Consider the following 21,765-nt stretch of genomic DNA (forward strand, 5'->3'; position numbering starts at 1 on the left):
CAGAGTGAGGCACTAAATTTAAAGAATAGCAACGGTTCTAGATATTTTTCTGGTCATAGTATAGTTTCAAATACAAGAGTCCTCGAGTTATGACAATCTGAATATACAGCATCTTGAGATAACAATGCACACTCCCATAAAAACTTTTAAAAATTGAGATGTGAGTGTTTCAGCTAACACCATCAGTGTCATATTTATAGACCACGTGGACAAACTAGTTTGTTTGCGTGCGATGGAAGAATACGCAGTCACGTGGCAGATGAGTGAGGCATATTTGATGTCCCCCAGTACGCTTACCTATGCCATTTTGAACTATTTAAAGCACAAGTGTTCCGTTTGTGTTAGGCTAGGGTATATTTTGACTTATACCAAAATTTGGGTTATATCACTGTCATAGGAACAGAACTGTGTCATAACCCGAGGATGCTCTGTACTGAAAATAAGATTTAAAGACAAATGACACTGAGCAAATGTGTCTGTTTGGATAGACTATGGTGCAGCAACAAGCAATCCTAGAATGTCAGTGGCTTAGGACCATAAAAGTTTTTTAACCATGTGAATCAGGACTTTTTCCAGAATGTACGATCAAAACAAAGTATGATGAAACTGATGTCACTTCATCTGTCATCCTCAAATCTGGATTCACATTCTTAATGTATAGCAGAATTCCGTTGTTCTTTGTCATGAATTCCTTAATGCTTAGGTGGCAGAATCTTAAATTTATAAACCAAGTGTGTAATAGTAGATGTCACTGCTATTAACATCTGCAACAATGGTTTACTTCTCAATTGTGCTGTTTCCAAAGAGAGTGTCCAAGTGTTTCTTCTCCATGTCACTGAGGGACCCACGCGGACAGAGGCCCCACCATCTTACGGTACCATGGTAAGGGTTTGTCACAGCAGGGAAAGAAGCAGGGACAATTGTGCATCCGCTCTTAATTAATTTGGTTTGGAAGTGGGGGCAAAAATATGTATAATCCTGTTTGTCCCAAAAGAGAAGAGACTAGAAATCATGATTAGCAACCAGGATGCCTCTCAGTGTTTGAAGCCAGCCAGGTTTTCCCCTCTGGTTGTATCCCTTTTGGCTCACTGGGTGACTAGATTTGTCTTCTGTCCTGACTCTATTCCCTCATGTACCCCTGTAGCAGTTCCCATATGTTCCAATAAATATGGCTGCAAGTTGTACCTTAATCTGTATCATAGCCCAAATCCCCATCTGGCCACTGCTCCTGGTGACACAACACGAGTGGCCACTCAGCGATGTTTTAACATGGGATCGGTGTGCCCATGACCCATGGCTACTCCTCTGAGATGGAGACCTCTCCTGGGCCCCTCCTCGACAAACTCTCGTGGTTAGCTTTCCTGCCTCCCTTACCCCTTCCTGTTTCCTGGATCTCACGGTGTGGTACATCCCTCATTTGTGATTAAGCCTCTTCTCCCAGGACTGTGTCCAAAGCTCAGATGAGGGAAGCGTTTCTCCTGCCAGATAATGAGAAATCATCTGGTGAACCAAACAGGTTAATGCAAGTCAAAGTCATACTCCTCCTAGGAAAAATGGTCTCACACATCATACTGATCTTTTCTAAGTAAAGTTGGGGTTTTCAGGTAGGTAGACGTTTTTGGCAAAGTGGATATTTAAAGAAATCTCAAATCTCCTCCAGAGATATTGCCAACTTCATCTACAGAAGACTGGCTTGTGAATCTGAAAACTCTGGAATTTTATGTCTGAGGTCCCCCACTGTGTCAAAGCCTCTCCTACTGCAACTTCCTCCCACATGTTTATGTTCTCAAGATGATGATGCAATCAATAATCAAGAAATTTTAAAGAGCAAAAAGTGAGTTCTGTAAAATGTGAAATAGTAATACCCAGATACAGCCACATCTGTCCATTCCTAGTCATGCATATGCCTGGCTTTTTTAAATCATTGTCCCAGCTCTTTCTTTACATACTAAGGGAGAAAGTTGTTGACACAACAAAGATGGTGATGGCTTGATTTTTTTTCAATAGGAGAAATCAAAACTTCAAAGCAAAAAAATGAAAGCAGATGTTTAGGTTTGCCTGGTGTGGATTGAAACCCTCTCCTCATAAACCCCTCTCCTGGGTTTTATGTTACTGATTGCATCAAGGAAATTTCCAGGGAATGGGTGTTTCCTGTTCATTTTTCATGTTGGGTCCTGGGAAAAGATTCAAGGAACTGTGCACAGAATTACACAGTGGGGTCTCCAGGGGAAGGTCTATATCTGATCAGCATGTTATAATCAGAACTTAATATGTGACCTCTGGCAAAGAAGCTGAAACAGGCATTCTAAGGTCAGGAAAATGAGTAATGATGTTTTGCTTATGTTAGTAATAGTTGGATTCGAGCTACAGGCTGTCACATTGATAAATAACTAGGATATTTCATTGAAAAGGGAAATATAGCTCTTGTTAGAACAGCCTTAGATTGATTTCAAAGTAAAAGCAATACATTAATTAAGAACATGTATATTCTCAAAGCATTTTTCTTTCTCTTTTTGACTGTCCCAAATATTGTGGACTTCTCCTTGATTATTTTATATATACCACTTTGGTATGGATTGAATCAACCAAATGGTGGAGAAGGAATTGAGCAGAAGAGAGTAAAATATTGCCAAAAAATGTTATTTCCAGTTTCTTTTGTAGTGTTCTTTTCAGAGACTGAAATTGATGTTTATTCCTTTATTTCATTTTCCTCTAAACTATATCCAAGTTGTAGAATTGAATAAATTGGTTCAGATGTTATTAGGCCCTTTCTTGCTTAGTTTTAGGCAAGCACATGGTTAGATAATTTATAAAAGTACAATACAGTGGTACCTTGAGGTACAAATTTAACTCATTCTGTAGTTGAACTCATAAGTCAGTCAACTCGTATATCAAACTGCTAATACTGGACCTGTGCGCCAACTAGCGGCAGCTTCCCGAATCATGACTCGTATCTAGGAATTTCCCTCGGATCTCGAACAAAAATATGGACTGAGTTGCAGCTCATATCTTAAAAAAAAAAAATTGTATGTTAGTCTGTTTGTATCTCAAGGTACCACTGTATATTGATTTTAAAGATCAGTGTTTTTAATTTTTCAAAGTGTTTTATATCAGTTGGGTAGTCTTAATTACCGTGAGTAGGTGCCGGGAAAGAGGGCGTGTCTCCTTGGATTCTAGGTCTCACGGACTTCGAACCAGTCTAGAGGAAAGTAACCCTTAAGCCTCACGCAGGAATAAACCTGTCATAGAGAGGAAAGAGGACTGGAAAAAAGGGCCCTTCACCTGCTTCACCTCAAGTCCTCACTCTGCCCCTGGGCATCTGAGTGACTTTGGGCAAGTCACTTAAAATCACCCAGTTCTGCCTCATATATATATATACATAAAAGGTGTTGGGCTAAATGACCTTTCTTCTGCCTCTTGAGGTTTCCCACAGCGATGTTTGCCCCCACCCCATGGGTCACTGATCCCCTGAGGGCATGAGGGTTCAACCTGAAGGGACGGTTTTAGTGGTGAGAAATAAGAAATGAATGGAAAATAGTAAATGTAGAGGCCTCTCTATAAATATTAAATAAATAAAATCATTTCACCTTAGATAGAAGTAAATTGAAGTTAAGAAATTCAAAGCAGAGAGAGAACAGGGAAAAAGTATTAAGTGTATATATATTGAACTCTAAATCAACATTTTTGTAGGTCACATATGGCCTATTATTGATAATTTATATGGTTTGGCCCTAATGCTATAGGACTCTGAACAGCAAATTTGGACAAATCTCTAGGGCTAGCTGGACAACACCAGCTTCGGAGAATACCTGTGTGAGAGCAGAAAAATCAGAGGACCTCGGAAACCCATCCCCTTAGAACCTGTAGCCCAGTGTGGCAGGAGCAGGCGTTCCATCATTGGAGGCGCTGAAGGAAAAGAAAAGTGTATCCTCTGAGGCAGTGATTTTCAACCTTTGTTTCTCACGCGCTCATAAACTAATTACTAAAGAGAAAGGGGCCCTGACCTCTTCTCCCTTAGTAACTAATTTATTTGTGCCATGAGATGAAATGGTTGTATTTAGTCAGGGGCACTGACCTTAGTAATTAGTGTGTGTTTGTGCCATGGAAAAAAAAAGGTTGAAAATCACTGCTAAGGAAAGGTAGTTAAGATACTACCATAACATTGGAACTGCTTAAAACAGATACAAATATAGTTCTCCGGAAACTATCAAACAGTCGAGTCTCGTGTGGGTTGACTCTGGAAGCATCCATTTCCTTCACTTGAACACTTTTTCAATGCTCTGTGGGTTTTTTGGGTTTTTTTGTTTTGTTTTGTTTTGTTTTTAGTTATTTAATTACCAGCCAAGGTGGAACTTCTCACCTGTTATTGTTTGTTTTAGTTATCCCTGAGAAATCTGGGAAGGAAGTCCTCAGAGCACCGAGTACTGTCAAAGACAGAATCAAGAAGTTGCTTGCTCACAAAAACAGCATGAAAAAGAAGGTAAAAATAAAAAATGGCATCACAGAACCTGCTGGGACTCCCGCCTCTAAGGGTAATTTGCAACCCTTTGACTTTGAAGAGAGCTTTTCCAGAGATGGGAATGCAAAGAGAGGAAAAGAAGGGCATGAGGAGAGAGAGAAAGAGAGGCTGGAGAACGAGGCACGAGATGAGACAGCCCTGAAGAACCACGTGGGGCAGGAGCAAAGCCTTCGAGGAGACGTGTTTTGTGAGTAGCACTTTTATTATTTTATACGTCTTATGAAAAATGAATTGTGGTTTCTCTGCAAAATGAAAGAAGAAAACAGAGTTTCAACTCCTTAAGTACAATGGGCTCAGCTTTCAGTTCTAAGAAGCAGGGGTCTCTCTTCAAGGTCTGGAAGCTAACATCTTTTCCAGATACAAAATCAAATTTGCTCCTGTCGGAAATGAGGAGCTAGGTCCTTTCCCCTTACTTGGGGCGGGGGGGTTCCTGTTTGACACAGACCCTATGTTTCCAACCTTAGCACAGTCAGCACGCTTGTTCTGCAAGCACAGTTGTCTGTCTGGCTACCCAGATCTCCATGCAGTACCTCCAAACCAGTGAGACCCTTATCAGATGGATCTGCCAAACTACATTTTGCCTTCTGGAAGATTCCTTTTACAGGCCCGGTCAATGAAAGGAGAATTTCCCAGTCACGTGGTTATGATGTTAAAAGCCAAAGTAGACAGTTCTAGGGAAGAGCATTCTATAGCAGAGCTTGTGCTTCGGTTTTCTCCGTGAACTGGATGGCTGCGGAACCCGCCTAAGTCCCAGCCCTCCAGGACGGTTTCCCTGGTAACCCACCCTGAGTCCCCACACTGAGACTTTTCCATTGCACTCTCACTGGCCATCTGTTGCTCCCTCTATATTTTGCCTTCTCTGTTCTTAGCTCCGTGGCTGTTGGATTTAACCATGTGAGAAGTAGACCCAGGTCGCCCATCCAAGAACTAGTGTGCCAATGATATCATCTCCCCTAATAGAGAGTGGAAATCTCACAAAAGTATATTTCCAAAACCTGGTGAGAAGGGACGTATTATTAATGTAGATGCTTTGGTCAACTGGGGGAACCTTTGGAAAAAGATGTTCTGGATGAGGAAACTGGACCCTAGTGAATGCTTTGCAAAGGCTAGAGCACAGTGCTCTACCATATGCTGTCAGGAGAATATGATCAAACTCTCCTTGCTCAGTCAGTCGTTCATAACTTCCAAGCATGTGGGGTTTGAGGGTTGTCCCTAACTGATCAAATGTTCTCTGTTAGCCCCTAAGGTGAATGAAGCAGGTGAATTTGGTTTGGTTCCGGTCCAAAGAAGAGCTATAACATCCAGACTGGAACACAAAGGTAAATAATGCTTTCTGCCAAGTATATGCTCTGTCATGCTCCCCCTGTCACTTTCTTCATAGGATGACGTGTTTGCTTATGAGTCACTGGTTCATTCCTAAACACCAGAGAGAAAAGTCATTACATGGTGACACACAGTGCCAGTATGAATATAGCAGGTCCTTACTCGATTAATACCAATGATTACAATATAGTAAGCCTGCCATCTCCTCTCCACCGCTCGCACCTGACACCTAGATTGAAGCGCTGAGGCCAAATGTATATAGGGAGGTGGGAGAAAAATGACTCGTTTGCTCCACCTCTAACACCTGAGGGCCCACAACCTGAAAATCGGCATGTACTAAAATCTGGCCCAAAGTGCTTGTGTCAATTACCCATTGCCACAATAATGCTGCATAACAAGCAACCACCAACCCTCAGTGGCCTACAGCAATAAGTATTTTGCTTATGAGTCTATGGACTGGCTGGACAGTTCTGATCTGCGCTGGACTGGCAGGGGCTCACCCGTGTGTCTGCGGTCAGCTGTGGGCCTGCTTCGTGACTGCTGATTCTAGCCGTGCTCTCTCTCATGCCTGGGGCCTCAGTTTGGACAACTGGGCTGATTCAGCTCTGCTCCATTTGGTCTCTCATCCTCCAACAGGTCTGATTATAGAATTTTTGCAACAATCAAATGATGTGCTATATCTTGCCATTTGTCATGTCAAGAACCAGCTGCTGCCACTTGTCTCTCTCACTTTTTCTCTTTCCTTGCCATTCCTCCATTCCTTCATTTCTCAGCATAAACTGCCAGAGACCCAAGGCGGAACTAGAGGCTGGCATGAGTTATAACCAGAAGCACCTCAATCTTGCCCTGTTTCCAGTTTTATTTTCTGTTATCTACATCAGGGATCAAAAGACTTTTCCATAAAGGGCCAGAGAGTAAACACTTTAAGCTTTGTGAGCCATACAGTCTTTGTTGTAACTACTCAGCTCTGTCATTGTAGCTCAAAAGCAGCCATAGATAATATGTAAACGAATCGGTATGGTATGTTTCAATAAAACTTTATTTATAAAAACAAGCAGTGGGCCAGGATGTTTGTTTGCCCACCTTTGATCTAAATAAAAGTAACTAGAGGCACTGGTCCAGATTTGTAATGCTGGCCCAGTACCCTATATGGTCATTAGGATTTTGTTAATTTAACCCCAGGGTTCAACAAAAGACGACAAAAGAAATTGAGATAGAAATGTTTAGTACTGGTAGGTGCTGGAAGAAGTACATGGCCATATGGGAAGGTCAAGGCAGGATGCTAACAGAGAAAGAGTTGGACCCGGGGCACATGCCTTTAATAGGGTCCATTTGTGGAGCACTTGGGGTTCCCAGGCTAAGGCTGGATTGGTCAAGTCAAACCAATAAGATTAAGGATTTGGTAAGCTCCATGGGGGTCTTACTCAAGGGGAAGGCCCTGGGAGGCAAGGACACTATTCATCATCAGGGCTACCGGGGAAACCACAGCAGGAACTTACATTTACTTGTGACACTGTAAGCTGTAATCTGGGCATGCCTTTGCAGGAAGTCTAGTGTCGGTTTAGAGTCCCCACAGGCTGCTTGGCCAAAAAAGGGGAGGCCGAGGCAGCAGCACCATGTGTAGCCTAGCTAAACTCTCAACAGCAACTGAGAACATGGCATTGCCTTCCAAAGCTCCAAATGTTAGACATGTTTTCAGTGCTCTTAGTGACTATGAAATGCACCCTTTTTCTTAGCAGACTTAAACATCTCAGTTGACTGTAGCTTCCACGGCGGAGTCTGTGACTGGAAACAAGATGTAGAAGATGATTTTGACTGGAGCGCTGCTGATGGAGATAATGGTATTAGATTTCACTGCTTCCTGTTCTGCTACACCGTTCAAAGCTCTCCAGCAATGGGAGGGTTATTACTCCCAGCACTTCTTAGGTCAGGGTTGTTGGTTGTGCTTGGAAACTGTTGGACCTCCCAAGTCTCCTCGGATGGATGATTAGCTTGGGTCAGCATGCTATATTCTGCTCCATCCCTCTCTCACCCGCCTGCCCCCACAGAGGATGCGCCAGCAAACCTCTTCCATCTTCACTGTCCTGATGCCCAGAGAGACACTGCGGTTCGTAGAAGGTTTAAGGAGAAGACGTAGAGAGAAGTTGTTTCTTTTTCCCAGTTAGCCAGATATGGTATTCGGTAGTTTTGTTTGTTTAGGGAGAGGGAGAATAAATCTTGAAAGAAAATAGGATCCCTACCTGAGCCTTTGAGTCAGATCACCCCTCACAGCATCAAAACCATAATGAGCATCAAAGCAGCCACCTGCACTCCGAGACTGAACTTTCCTTGAGGATTTCTTTCTTTCTACTTAAACTTGGATGTCTTTCAGCCTCAGCTCTGAGCTGCCTGCCTTCCACTGCCTCCCTGAACACTCTTGGTGGGACCTAGCTTTCTTTTTGGGCAAAGCATTTGGCTGGCAGATCCCATTTCAAGAATATATTGAATCTCTGTCTTTTAAGGGTGATGATATAATTAGAGACAGTTGTTATACCTTCAGGGACTACAGCTACTTACCAAAGAAATTATTTATTTGGGGATATACAGGCTCGCCCCTAAGATCTGTCTTCTAGATCCTTTCTCTAGATGAATTCCTTCCTGAAGTTTTTTCTTTCAACCCTTCATGCAGTCAGGACACCTGGATCTCTCCTGGCAAAAATTCCTTTTAGAATTTAGGGTTAGGCACCTGACCAGGTGGTGGTGCAATGGATAGAGCGTCGAACTGCGATGCAGAGGACTCAGGTTCGAGACACCGAGGTTGCCAGCTTGAGCGCGGGCTCATCTGGTTTGAGCAAGGCTCACCAGCTTGGACCCAAGGTTGCTGGCTCGAGCAAGGGGTTACTTGATCTGCTGGAGCCCCACGGTCAAGGCACATATGAGAAAGCAATCAATGAACAACTAAGGTGTCGCAACAAAAAACTGATGATTGATGCTTCTCATCTCTCTCCATTTCTGTCTGTCTGTCCCTATCTATCCCTCTCTCTGACTCTCTCTCTGTCTCTGTAAATTAAAAAAAAGAATTTAGGGTTAGGTTAGAGGGGATACACCCCACAGAATGAGTTGTTTGAGGGAGACTACTGCTAAAGAATTTGAGCAAGCACAAGGCAAGTGTAACCAAGTTAGAGAAAGTCCATCTTCAAATAAGCTATCTTGTTAGTAACTAATGTGATTTTCTTCTTTCTAACATCATGGAACCTCCAAGTTTATGCCAACCAGAGCTCTATTACATTAGGAGCCCATCAACTGCTGGCACCGTCAGCAATGTCTTAAGTTGGGTTTTCCATCAATGGGAAGTCCTCTATTTATTAACACCTGATTTACAAAAGACCCTGGGGCAGTCATCACCCAAATCCCACTTCCTCTCCTTCTGCACCTCCATCTCTAGGTGGGTTTGTCTTTCCCTACAGAGTTAAATATAAAAAAGAACCATAGGATGAATCAGCATTCTTAGAAGGATAGTCACGAGGACAGGTTAAAGTGGGTTTTAGCTGGGAGAGGAGGGGAAACCTGCCACAGTGGGTCACAGAAGAGAGAATGTAGCTGGTAGACTGGCCACATGAAACAGAGGATGCCTACATTTCACTTAAGCAATGAGTACTTTATCATATATCTCAGACATGTTGCTTATCTGCAATTCAAACTCCACTGGGCACACTGTATTTTTATATGCTGAATCTGACAACCTTACCAGCTGGCTAAGAAGACCAGACAGTCAGTGCTCCAGTGAAAACTAAGGCAACGTCAGCCTGGGTCCTCAAGCATCTCTAGGAATTGTACTAGGAGAACACTCTACCTTACTCGTGTCTTCCTCCCAGCTTCTACAGGGATTCCTCTTTCCCACCAACTTCCTCAGACCCCACTCAAGGAAAATTTTTGTCCGAGTTCAGCAAAGCCACAGTCAGCATATTGGAGATAAACAAACATTATTACCGTTGATTAAAACATACTTAGAAGATAGATACTCAAAAAAAGATATATTCCTGTCATCCTAAATCAGAAGTTGGAATGATATGTTACATGTGGTGGATGAGCTCCATGAAAGCATTAGTATAAATCCAGGTATGTTGTGGATTAGATACCATACTATGGAGCCACCAAAAGAGCTGACTGTCACACATATCATTGACTCAGGGGGAAATGCATTCTGAGGTTCAGAAACCAATGTGGACATTCTGGAGCACAAGTTCTCCATTAGCTGCACATTATCTACAGTGCTGAAGGATTATTTAATTCGATCCTTACCTCATGTCTGCTACTGCCAAGCTTGTGAATGTGGACAAGTTCCTCAGTTTCTCTGACTCTCAGTTGCCTTTTCTATACAAAAAAGGATTTCACCTACATGATTCCCTAAAGTCTATTTTAGCATGAAAATTTTGTTACTATGTTCGAAATGAAAATGACTTCATCCTTTTCTATTGGAGACTACTGTCCATGTTTGGGTTTTTGGTTTTGTTTTGTTTGTTTTGCATATACATGAGAGAGACAGACAGACAGACAGACAGGAAGGGAGAGGGTGAGAAGCATCAACTTGTAGTTGTGGCTCCTTCATTGTTCATTGAACGCTTCTCATATGTGCCTTAACTGGAGGGCTCCAGCTGAGCCAATGACCCCTTGCTCAAGCCAATGACCTTGGGCTCAAGCCAACAACCTTGGGCTTCAAGTGAGTGACCTTTGGGCTCAAGCCAGAGACTTTGGGGTCATGTCTATGATCCCACTTTCAAGCCAGCGACCCCATACTCAAGTTGTTGAGCCTGCATTCCAGCTGGTGACCTCTGGGTTTCAAACCAGGGTCCTCAGCATCCCAGGTTGATGCTCTATCCACTGCACCACCACGGGTCAGGCATATTGTCTGGGTTTTTTTTTTATATCTATAGCCAAACCCTTAACTATGGCCTCATTACCTATGCATCTTTCTTCTCTTAAAGCTATTGGCTACTATATGGCAGTTCTGGGCCTGGCAGGACATGAGAAGGATGTTGGCCGATTGAATCTTCTCCTCCCTGACCTGCAGTTCCAAAGCAACTTCTGTTTGCTCTTTCATTACCGGCTGGCAGGAGAGAAAGTAGGGAAACTTCGAGTGTTTGTGAATAACAGTAACAACCCCCTGGCATGGGAGGAGACCAGGAGTGAGGATGAAAGGTGGAAGATGGGGAAAATTCAGTTACATCAAGGGATTGACACTACCAAAAGCGTAAGTGGAAGAACAGTATTACACTAGATGTTTACATTCTTTTTCAATGATTTGACAAACAAAACACTAACTGAAGTACCCAGGCACTGGGGCAGCAAAGGGGAATGGGGCTCTCACCCTACACTTAAAAGCTTATATTCTGGAGCCAAATAGGCAAGGCCGTTGATGAGCACAGCTAATGATCATACTTGCCGAGTGCACACATCACACTGTGGGAATGATCTGTATGTATGTCAGGCTTCTCTCACCAACTTCCTTCCGATTCAGGCTGTCAGTTCCTTAATATGCAAAAGAGCATCTTGCTCATTCGTCCTATGCCCAGCACTTACCCCAGTGAATGAAAGCTAGAAGGTCATTTCTAAAATGTTTTTTTGAACTGAACTGAGAGAATGGCTGTTATCTGGGGTCCCTATAACCACCTTCATGGTCCATGATTCCAAAGAAGGACTCAAAGAACTCAAAAAAACTGTTATATCCATGGTTACAATTTGTTACAGGGAAAGAATATAGACGAAGGGCAGAGTCCAGGAGAGGCTGGGCACAAGCTTGTAGTTGTCCTCTACCAGTAGAGTCATATAGACAGCTCTTAATTCTCTCAGCAATGATATGTGACAACATGTACAAAGTCCTGCCCTCCAGGGCAGCTAGCCCAAGCCTTGGTGTTCGGGTTTTTGTTGCGCATCTGCCTGCCCGCATGACTGACATGTGGCTGACCTTCCTCACTGAGTTTCTAGCTCCTCCGGAGGTCAGGCTGATAGTTGTGGGACTCAAGGCCCCGCCATAAATCACATTGTTGGCATCAATTGTCTGGCATAGCCAAAGACACTCCTTTTAACTTTTTAGAAATTTATTGCTTTAAGAGAGAGAGGAAGGCAGGGAGAGAGAAAGAGTGAGAGACAGAGAGAGAGAGAGAGAGAGAGAGAAACATCAATTTGTTGTTCCAGTTATTTATACATTCAGTGGTTGATTCTTGTATGTCCCCTGATGGAGGATCAAACCTGCAACCTTGGAGTATCAGGATGATGCTCTAACTAAGCCACCCAGCCAGGGCCAAAGACCTCTTAAGAGGTAGAATATTCCAGGGACCTAGAGGTGATCACCCAGGAACCAAAGGTCGCCCCACCTTCCATTGGCATTGTCTCCTCAAGGATGTTAACCTTGTGGGAAAACATCAGGAAGGGAATTGTCTTGTAGAAAAGTCTGCTTTTAATTGTTATATCTCAAATGTCCTTGATAAAAGAGAACATAAAAAGCCTGCCCAACATTTTTGTACCACAGTAAAGAAAAATGCAGTTAAATACAAACACAAATTGGGATGACAATGAATTATTCCAACATTTATTTTCAGTTACCTGGAGTATCAGGGATTTCAGTGAGAGAAAGCTGCCATGTCCCAAGATCTAGACCTGTGCACCCTTGTCCCATCTATCACAGCTGCTGTGAGAGCCGCTTTTTAGCTCACTGCTTTTTAAAATTACCCAGAAGGACATCTTCCTGGAAGTATAATACTTCCTTCCTGAGAAGAGCCTAGGGCAGGAAGACATTTCTGTGCCCAGTAAGGCTATCACTGCTGTCCTGTGACAGCCTGTCTCCAGCAGTTCTCCAGAAAATGAGTCCAGGGAGCGTACGGGCAGCAGAGACCGGCCTGGCAGCGGTCAGTCCCAGTCTCTCTGGGCCCCGCTGGCCTCTGAGCCCTCCTTGCTCTCTGTGGAGATCCTGGGAAGTTCGGACACAGTGATGGCAGCAAGCATAAAACGGCTTCATCTCCACCACCTTGAAAACTATTCTGTGATTACTGATGACGCAGGAAAGATGCTGTTGGGGATGGTGAACAGTTGCATGATGACATTGTTGTGAGCATGATTCTTAAGGGATTTCTCAAAAGGCCAATTTACTGTATGTGTGAATTTATTTTTAAATAAGTTTAGAAAAGGCAAAGGAAAATCACTTTATTGAAAAAAAATGAAAAGATTCACAATCATTCCACAGTAACATCAGTGTTTCCATAGTTTGCATTTTACTTTTCCACGTGAATACATATTTGGATCTATTTATAACCACAGTACATACACAGTGCATGTTGTTGAACTCATTTTGATGGAATTAAATGTGTGTGGCATTTTAAAGAAGAATAACATGTTTCAAATTAAATATTCTTTTCTCTCTAAAATTTTTATTCCGGGGTTACCTTAATCATCTTTGAATCAGAATCATTTTTCTGTCCTCTAAATCTGCTTGTCTCTGATAATGACAATTAAATAATTAAAGAGAACACTAGGTATATTACCCTCTTATTACTTCATATCATAGTGAATAGTAGTTAACAGGTGCTATATCAATTGTAGCTATTATTATTTTATAATTATTGAATTACAAAATATTTTGATTCCCTGGCCAGATAGCTCAGTTGGTTAGTGTCATCCCAAAGCTCAGAGGTTGCCTGTTTGATCCCAGTTTAGGGCACATACAGAAACACTGGACTCACTCACTCTTTCTCTCTCTCTCTCTCTCTCTCTCTCTCTCTCTCTCCCTCTCCCTCTCTCCCTCTCTCCCTCTCTTCCTCTCTCATTAAAATCGATAAAGTAATCATTAAAATTTTTTTAAAAATATTTTGGTGTCTTTTCTGATTATGAACTAATAACTTTTTTTAAACACTACAACATTGAAAAAGCTTATAAGATCATCCAGAAAAATTTTATTTTAATAAGATTTCTTTGGAAATATTTTTGGACGAATGAGTGAATATAAAATAGTCACTGTATATCCTCATTTTTGTTAAATTAGTCACCCCTCTCATTTTGTGTACAATTTGAAGATTATTTTTAGCACTCTATACAGTAAGAATTTCTAAAATATAAAGAAGTTTGCTTCTCTCTTATTATTAATAAATGTCTTAGATAAAAGTGATTATAACCCATCAGGAAACATTTTTGTACTTATGGAACAATGACATGCCACATAAGTTCTGAATATGTGAATCAACATTTTAAGAAAAATAACTATACTACTATGAACTACCAAAATCTGAAAATATCAAAATAATTTCCTTTCAACTATATAGTTTGAATTAGATGTTCCCAGGGAATATTAGATTTATTCTAGCCAATTGTGTTTTTTTTTAAAGGAAACCATATTCTTTTATTTTTGCTTTAAAATTTCTTCCTTCATCTTACCCCTCTCAGCTTTCCAGAGACTTCTAGTTGTTACAGTGACCCTGTTTTCTCTGAGCACGACTTGCTCAGAGCAGACATCTGGATCTGGAGAGTAGAATACATTGCTACCACTCAATGTCAAAGCCTGTTTCTATACAATAGGGACACATGAATTTAGTCCTTTTTAATAGCTGTTAAATAGTTTGATTTTATCATTGTTTTGAATATTTTGAAGTAATTTTTATTCCCTTTCCATTATTAGATCACTTTTGAAGCAGAGCGTGGCAAGGGCCAAAGCGGAGAGATTGCAGTAGACGGCGTCTTGCTGGTCCCAGGCTTCTGCCCCGACAGCCTTTTATCTGTGGATGCTTGAGTGGTCACGTTGTCTTTCATATCTTTATATTTGACTTTTAGTGTCTGCCTCTGATTTTTGATATTACATCATAGATGCCTCTCATTTTAAAGATACAAACTGAAAAATTGTAGTGTACCAACAGAAACCTTATCATAAGATGCCTTTCTTGTATAGATGGATCAATATTTGCTTTAAATTCATTTCTCAGTTGATAAAATATGGAAATGTCAGTTCAACTTTTTCTACTAGTATATCTGATTTGTCTGCATGAGTTCACGAACCTTCCCATACAACATCTCTAGAATGATAAGAAAAACCTCACAGAAATGTTTAACTGTGTGACTTTTATAGCACTTCTTAGAAACGATGACTTCACAGGTAGACTTTTACCTAAGTGGCTTGACCTGATCTTTTATAATCAAACTTGTATATTTAAATTCTTCAAAATAATAATATCTAAATAATCACCTTGTGTCATGGTTTAAGTTTCTATAAGTAAGAATATGTGGTTGTTTGAGTTTATGTTTAGTTATATGTATGACTATTTGCTTCGTTGGAAAATGGGCTTTCTTATTCTTTTCTCTAAGGAAATATTTTATATTCTTAAAAATTCTTAAAATTAATCTACATGGTAACACAGAACTGCTTTACTGGGCCTTATCCATGCAATGCAAATTAGCATAAGTTGTTGAATTCAAGACCTCAGAAAACCTAAAACTAAATTAAGCATGTATCAGGACTCAAAAAAAGAAAACAGCCTGATCAGGTGATGGCGCAGTGGATGGAGCATCAGACTGGGATGTGGAGGACCCAGGTTCGAGACCCTGAGGTTGCCAGCTTGAGCGCGGATTCATCTGGTTTGAGCAAAGCTCACCAGCTTGGACCCAAGATCACTGGCTCGAGCAAGGGGTTACTTGGTCTGCTGAAGGCCCGCAGTCAAGGCACATATGAGAAAGCAATCAATGAGCAACTAAGGTGTTGCAATGCGCAACAAAAAACTAATGATTGATGCTTCTCATCTCTTCGTTCCTGTCTGTCTGTCCCTGTGTGTCCCTCTCTCTGACTCTCTCTCTGTCTCTGTAAAAAAAAAAAGAAGAAAACATGGATGCTTTCTTTTCTGTTTCTCTTTACTTCCAAATTTAAGAACATCCCTGTGTGGTGATGAGTCCTGAGTGAATTCTCTGAGGGTGAAAGGATATTCTGCTCTAAGGTTCTGAGTTACAAAGAGCTCCAAGAATAGGTGGTTGTTAAGGTATTTTCTGGCTCTCCCCTAAAACAAGGGAGGCATTGGGCCATTGTGGGAAGGAAAGAGAGAATGAGTTCCATTTATTAATCTTTAAAATTTGTAATCTCACTCTTAAAGTTTTTTATACTGAAACTCTTGGGGGAGTGGGAAAACACTTTGTTTTTCTCTAGTGTGGAGTAATTTGGGCACACAATGGAATGTACAGAGGAATGTAGCTGTATCTGTTGAGTAACTGGTAGTTAGCAAACCCCCGAAAATAGTGTTCCTAGTGAGACCATTGAAGATCTGCCCGTCTATATTGAAGCAGCCCACAGAATTGTACGAGATAATAAAATAGTTGTTTTAAGACATTAAAATTCAAATTCAAATTTGGGATGGCTTGTTACACGGAAAAAGCTGACACATGTGGTTTCAAATATTGTGGTAGAATCTCAAGAAGACTTCCTGTCCATTTTGTAACCAAGGAAATTTGAGACCATAATTGTGGCTTAGAAAAAAGGAATATGGGGGGAGAACTTGCAATAGACAATGTCCCAGAGGTTCAGATTAAAGCGAGATGTTGAACCAAAAATGAAATAGGGACGCCTGGGAGTCATGTTATACATGGATAGAAAATCAAAGCATGAAGTTGGGCTGAGTTGACTTGAATAATAATATTTCATGTTTATTTAATATCTGTAGTAGAGACTTCTAGATATCTAGGCAATATCCATTCTCATCTTTCTCCTTACTAATATAACCATATATAAATATGGTATATGTAAATATACTTGGGGGTTAGGGGGTCATGTGCTCAACTAAGAGACTGCCTTTCTCACAGTCCCTTTCAGCTGGCGGGGCCACTGAAACATGGCTGGGGCTCCCAAGAAGGGTCACTGAAGAGGGCTCTCAGCTGGCAGCTCACTTTTGCCGTTTCTCTTCCTCCTTCCTGCCCTCAATGTGGTGGTGGTGGCAGGAGCTCCATGAGCTACCTTGTGATCATGAGGGCAAGGACCACACCTAATGAAGGAGTGCACAGCTGGGGGAAGCCTGGGTCACTGCTGACATTCTGGCATCTCTACCCCTGCCCCAGACTGACCACTGCTCAATAGTTTATTTAGTGAAAATAAATCCTTTCTTGGCATCCCTAGGATTTCAAACAGAGCACAACCCAGACTCGGAGGACCACTCTCCCCGATCCCTGGGGGCTGCTCCTGCCATTTCCACCACAAGACCATAGTCTCAGGACTAGCCTCTTAGACCCTTAAATACCAACATATTGTTTTAAATTTCAGCCAGCAGCCTTCAGTGTCATGGAGCTCTAGCTTGTACCAGCACCGATCATACTTTGCTTCCTTTGGGGAAACCTGAGGTCTGCTAATTCGGCCATGGATTCCATAGCTGGTGACCCTGGCCATCATCCAATGTGCAACCCCCATCCCCTCATGTCATCCATTCTCTCCCACTGTCACCTCCACACTGTTATGGGCTTCCTCTTCTGGACACTAATTCCCACTGTTTCTGCCCCCTCCTACATCACACATACTCCATTGTCTGGTGAACAAACTCCACTCTGTCTTAATTCATGCCAATGGTGTCATCGTCACTCAAGCTCAATTGCACTGAGCTCTCTCGCAGAGCCACCTCCACCCCTGCAGCCTTATCAGATGGCTGCCACTCCTCCTCCCACACTGCACACATGGCAGGGTCTGGAGTTGCAGTCCCTTGCCCTGCTCTTCTTCACAATGTCTTTGTTCTTGACATCCGGTAAGAGCCACTGTTCACTGGAGGTGCTGTTAAGTATCTACAGTCTCTGTCCTTCCTAGCCATTGATATCAACCAATCTGCAAATGACCCATCCAATATCCTGGCCTCACAGTTCTTTGACCTTTATATCAGTTACCATCACCTCCTCTCTGTCATTGTCCTTTAAAAAGTTTTTTTTCCCTCATGAGTCCAAGCTGCGGCCGCACAACTCTCCTGCTGAATGTGAGACACTGCCCACTGGCACCAATTGTTTTTTCAGGACTTTCTCAGAGTTCCAGCAACGCCCCCTTGTGGCAGCCTATGTGCAAATGTGTGTGGCTGCCACCAGGTAAACAGCTAAAGGGACTTCCTCAGCATCTCCTGCTTCTCCCTTTTCTCCATTTCTTCCTTTCCCAATGTCTTGTGAACTCATGCTTGTTTCTGGGTACCCCAAACATTACAATCAGTTACCCTTGAGAACTTGAATCCAATCTTACAGACCTTTCATTCTCTCCTGTCAACACTTACTGGTCCTATGTCCGGTTCCGCTGGTCTCTGACAAGTGAAGGGAGGCTACCCTTATAAGATGACTCAAGAGTCAGGAATAACAGCTGCAAGTGTAATCTTTACTAACTAATAATTTCTGTTTGATAATAGCAGCTTCCAATGCCTTCATACAAAGGAATGAATAAGAAGGCAATTTCAGTACCATGGTAAGATCAGGGATTTTCTTCTGATGGCCCTCAAATCTCACAGCTACATTAAGACAGGGGCATGTCAGTGTTTGCTGGTAGCAAGCAACAGAAACAGATCTCAGCTAACTTACGTCACAGGGAAGATGCAGTAAAGAGGCAGGAGTGTGCAGACAGGTAGAAAGACCAGTGACCCGGCCTTAGAAAGGGCTGCAGGACTAGAAGTACAGAAGCACAGCTCTGGATAAAAAAGTCACTGCTGATCAGTCAGGATGCCAGCATTGCCAGAATGACCTCTCACCATATAAATCTCTACATTTCTAAGTTCAAAAGCCACATTCTGAGGAGAGGTGTGCAATCAGACCAGCCTGAGCCATGTGGCTGCCTGCTAGGGCAGATCGGGGTACCTGACTAGCAGTTTAGAAAGTGGGCTGAAAGCTGCTGGCCCAAACCCACCAAAGTCCACCAAGTGGACCCTGTCACATAAAAGCTGGGATTGAGTACATGTGATTGTCCCAGCCGACATACCAATCCAAATGATTTATTCTTGTCAAGACATAGAAGTTGATGCCTTCATTCTCTTTGGCGACTAGAAACCTAGGTGGTATTTGGTTCAGGAGTGACATGAAGAACTAATAAAAACTATTCAATGATCCAAATGATGCAGCAAGTACAACGTGTTAGGTTGTTATGGGCGGGGGAGAATGAGACCAAAGTGGAAAACTGCTTCTCTTGGGCACCATAACTCAGAACGGCACACTCTGGACAAACATGTCTCCTCCCTGAAGACTTCGAAGACCTCAAATGAATGGGATTATCTTTTATATTGTCCTTTTGTGTACGTGGAGGGGGTATTGAGTTTATTGGGTAACACTGGTTAATAAAATTATAACCAATGGTTTCAGGTGTACAATTCTATGATCCATCATCTGTATATTGTACTGTGTTCAGCACCCCAAGTCAGTCTCCTCCCATCACCATCTGTCCCCCTGTTCCCTCTTCTACCTCTCCATATCCCCCTTTCCCTCTGCCAATCACCATGCTGTTGTCTGTGTCTATCCGTGTTTGTTGTTATTGTTGTTTTTGCTTAATCCCTTTACCCATTTTACCCAACCTCCCAACGCCACTCCCCTCTGACAGCTGTCAGTCTGTTCTATGTATCTATAAGTCTGTTTCTATTTCATTTGTTAGTTTACTTTGTTCATTAGATTCCACATACTGGCTTATTTCACTTAGCTTAATAACATAATGTTCTCCAGGTCCATCCATGCTGTCACAAAAGGTAAGATCTCCTCCCTTTTTTTAACAGCCAAATCGTATTCCATCGTGTAAATGTGCCACAGCTTTTTCATCCACACATCTAATGATGGGCACTTGGGCTGCTTCCAAATTTTGGCTATTGTAAATAATGCTGCAGTGAACATAAGGGTGCATATGTTCTTTTGAATTCATGTTTTGGGTTTCTTCAGATACATTCCCAGAAGTGGAATCACTATCCTGAATGTGGTATGCTTCCGCTTATTTGTATCTTCTTCAATTTTTTTCTTCAGTGTCTTATAATTTTCCAAGTACAGAAAAATTATATTCTTGGTTAAATTTATTCCTAGATATTTTTTTTAATTTTTTATTTATTTATTTTTTACAGAGACAGAGAGTGAGTCACAGAGAGGGATAGGCAGGGACAGACAGACAGGAACGGAGAGAGATGAGAAGCATCAATCATTAGTTTTTCATTGCGTGTTGCAGCACCTTAGTTGTTCATTGATTGCTTTCTCATATGTGCCTTGACCACGGGCCTCCAGCAGACCGAGTAACCCCTTGCTGGAGCCAGCGACCTTGGGTTCAAGCTGGTGGGCTTTTTGCTCAAACCAGATGAGCCCACGCTCAAGCTGGCGACCTCAGGGTCTCGAACCTGGGTCTTCCACATCCCAGTCCGACGCTCTATCCACTGCGCCACCGCCTGGTCAGGCTATTCCTAGGTATTGTTTGATGCAATTATAAATTGTATTGTTTTCTCAGTTTCTCTTTCTGATAGTTCATTATTGGTGTATAAGAATGCAATTGATTTCTGGGTATTTATTTTTTATCCTGCTACTTTATTGACTGTATCAGGTCTAGTTGTTTTTTGGTGGAATCTTTAAGGTTCTCTATGTCAGTGCCATGTCATCAGCTCTACTGGTGTTGTTGATGAGTGGTCGCTCTGGCAGTACGCCCAGGTTGTATCATGAGAGGAGGTCTGTGGATGGCGTGCACAGAGTCAGCCCCTGAGAATGAGTCCTGAAGCTACTTGGTGCAAGAACAAAAGATAAGGGAGGAGCACAGAGCAGTGGTTTTCAGTTCAGTGCTATGTCTTGCTACTCTGAACTGCTCTTACAAAATGACCCCCCTTTAAAAGTAAAACCTGAGAACTAAAATGAAGTGAGACATTTCATGGGCAGTCCTTATGTCGGGATTGCTGACAGACTGTACGCCTCCTGGTAACAAGCCACTCTGACAAAACGAAATCCCACTGGTGGACTTCAGCTCAGATTTCTTAACACCAATACAAAAGGCAACTGAATAGGCAGGTCATTGAATAGTGTCGGCATCCATTTGTCCAATTTCTTTTTGTACCTTTTCTATATTTTTCTGATTAAATGGGATTTTGAAGTATCCCCAGTAACAAAGTAACATAATATTGTTTCATTGCTATCCTATGATCTACACCAAAAAGTGATTACAGCCAGACCTGCTGGCCCTTCATCTCTCTGCTACTTTGTTGCCATAAATCTATGGTAGAATACCTCACAGTCTGGAGAAAAGGCAAAATGGATTAATGGTGTCAGAGAGGATAACAGGAGGGCCCTGGCCAGATAGCTCATTGGTTAGGGCATTGTCCCAATACACCAAGGCTGTAGGTTTGATCCCTAGTCAGGCACATACACGAATCAACCAATGGATGCATGGTAAAGTGGAGCAACAAATTAGTGTTTCTTCCTCTATCTTTAAAGTCAATTTAAAAGGTTAGAAGAAAGAAATTAAAAGAAAGAAAGAAGTATGGAAATGACCTAAAGATTATCACAGGTAAAAAGAGGGTTTAAAAAAAATTATTTTGCTAACCAACCAAGCTATCTGGCCAGGGCACAAGAAGGTTTTTTTTGTTTTTTTTTTTTTTTTTTTTTTTTTTTTAAAAAGCATGTGATTTTTTTTTATTTATTTTTATTCATTTTAGAGAGAGAGAGAGAGAGAGAGAGGAGAGACAGGGGGGAGGAGCTGGAAGCATCAACTCCCATATGTGCCTTGACCAGGCAAGCCCAGGGTTTTGAACCGGCGACCTCAGCATTTCCAGGTCGACGCTTTATCCACTGTGCCACCACAGGTCAGGCACAAGAAGGTTTTAAACGGGACTCTTCCTCAGTTGGAGTTTTGTTCAAGGTCCCAAAGCTGAGCACACTGTTACGTACTCACTGCTTCTAAAGAGACACGCTACCAGGGGTCTCCAAACTTTTTACACAGGGGGCCAGTTCACTGTCCCTCAGACCAT

General features: G+C 42.1%; 1 protein-coding gene across 2 annotated transcripts in view; it reads left to right on the forward strand.

Moving 5' to 3' along the window:
* EGFL6 (EGF like domain multiple 6) overlaps positions 1-14,997 on the forward strand; it is a 55,609-nt gene extending 40,612 nt beyond the window's left edge. Inside the window, exons 8-12 of one of the 2 annotated variants that reach the window (XM_066356549.1) lie at positions 4,380-4,706; positions 5,758-5,838; positions 7,579-7,683; positions 10,807-11,072; positions 14,487-14,997. In XM_066356549.1, coding sequence (XP_066212646.1) covers positions 4,380-4,706; positions 5,758-5,838; positions 7,579-7,683; positions 10,807-11,072; positions 14,487-14,597 — 890 coding nt within the window. In that variant the 3' untranslated portion in view covers positions 14,598-14,997. The remainder of the gene's footprint in view (positions 1-4,379; positions 4,707-5,757; positions 5,839-7,578; positions 7,684-10,806; positions 11,073-14,486) is intronic. The other variant, XM_066356550.1, reaches the window with a different exon arrangement.
* The last annotated feature ends 6,768 nt before the right edge of the window (positions 14,998-21,765 follow it).

The sequence above is a fragment of the Saccopteryx leptura genome, chromosome X, assembly GCF_036850995.1.
Source record: "Saccopteryx leptura isolate mSacLep1 chromosome X, mSacLep1_pri_phased_curated, whole genome shotgun sequence".
In the NCBI taxonomy this organism is placed as follows: Eukaryota; Metazoa; Chordata; class Mammalia; order Chiroptera; family Emballonuridae; genus Saccopteryx; species Saccopteryx leptura.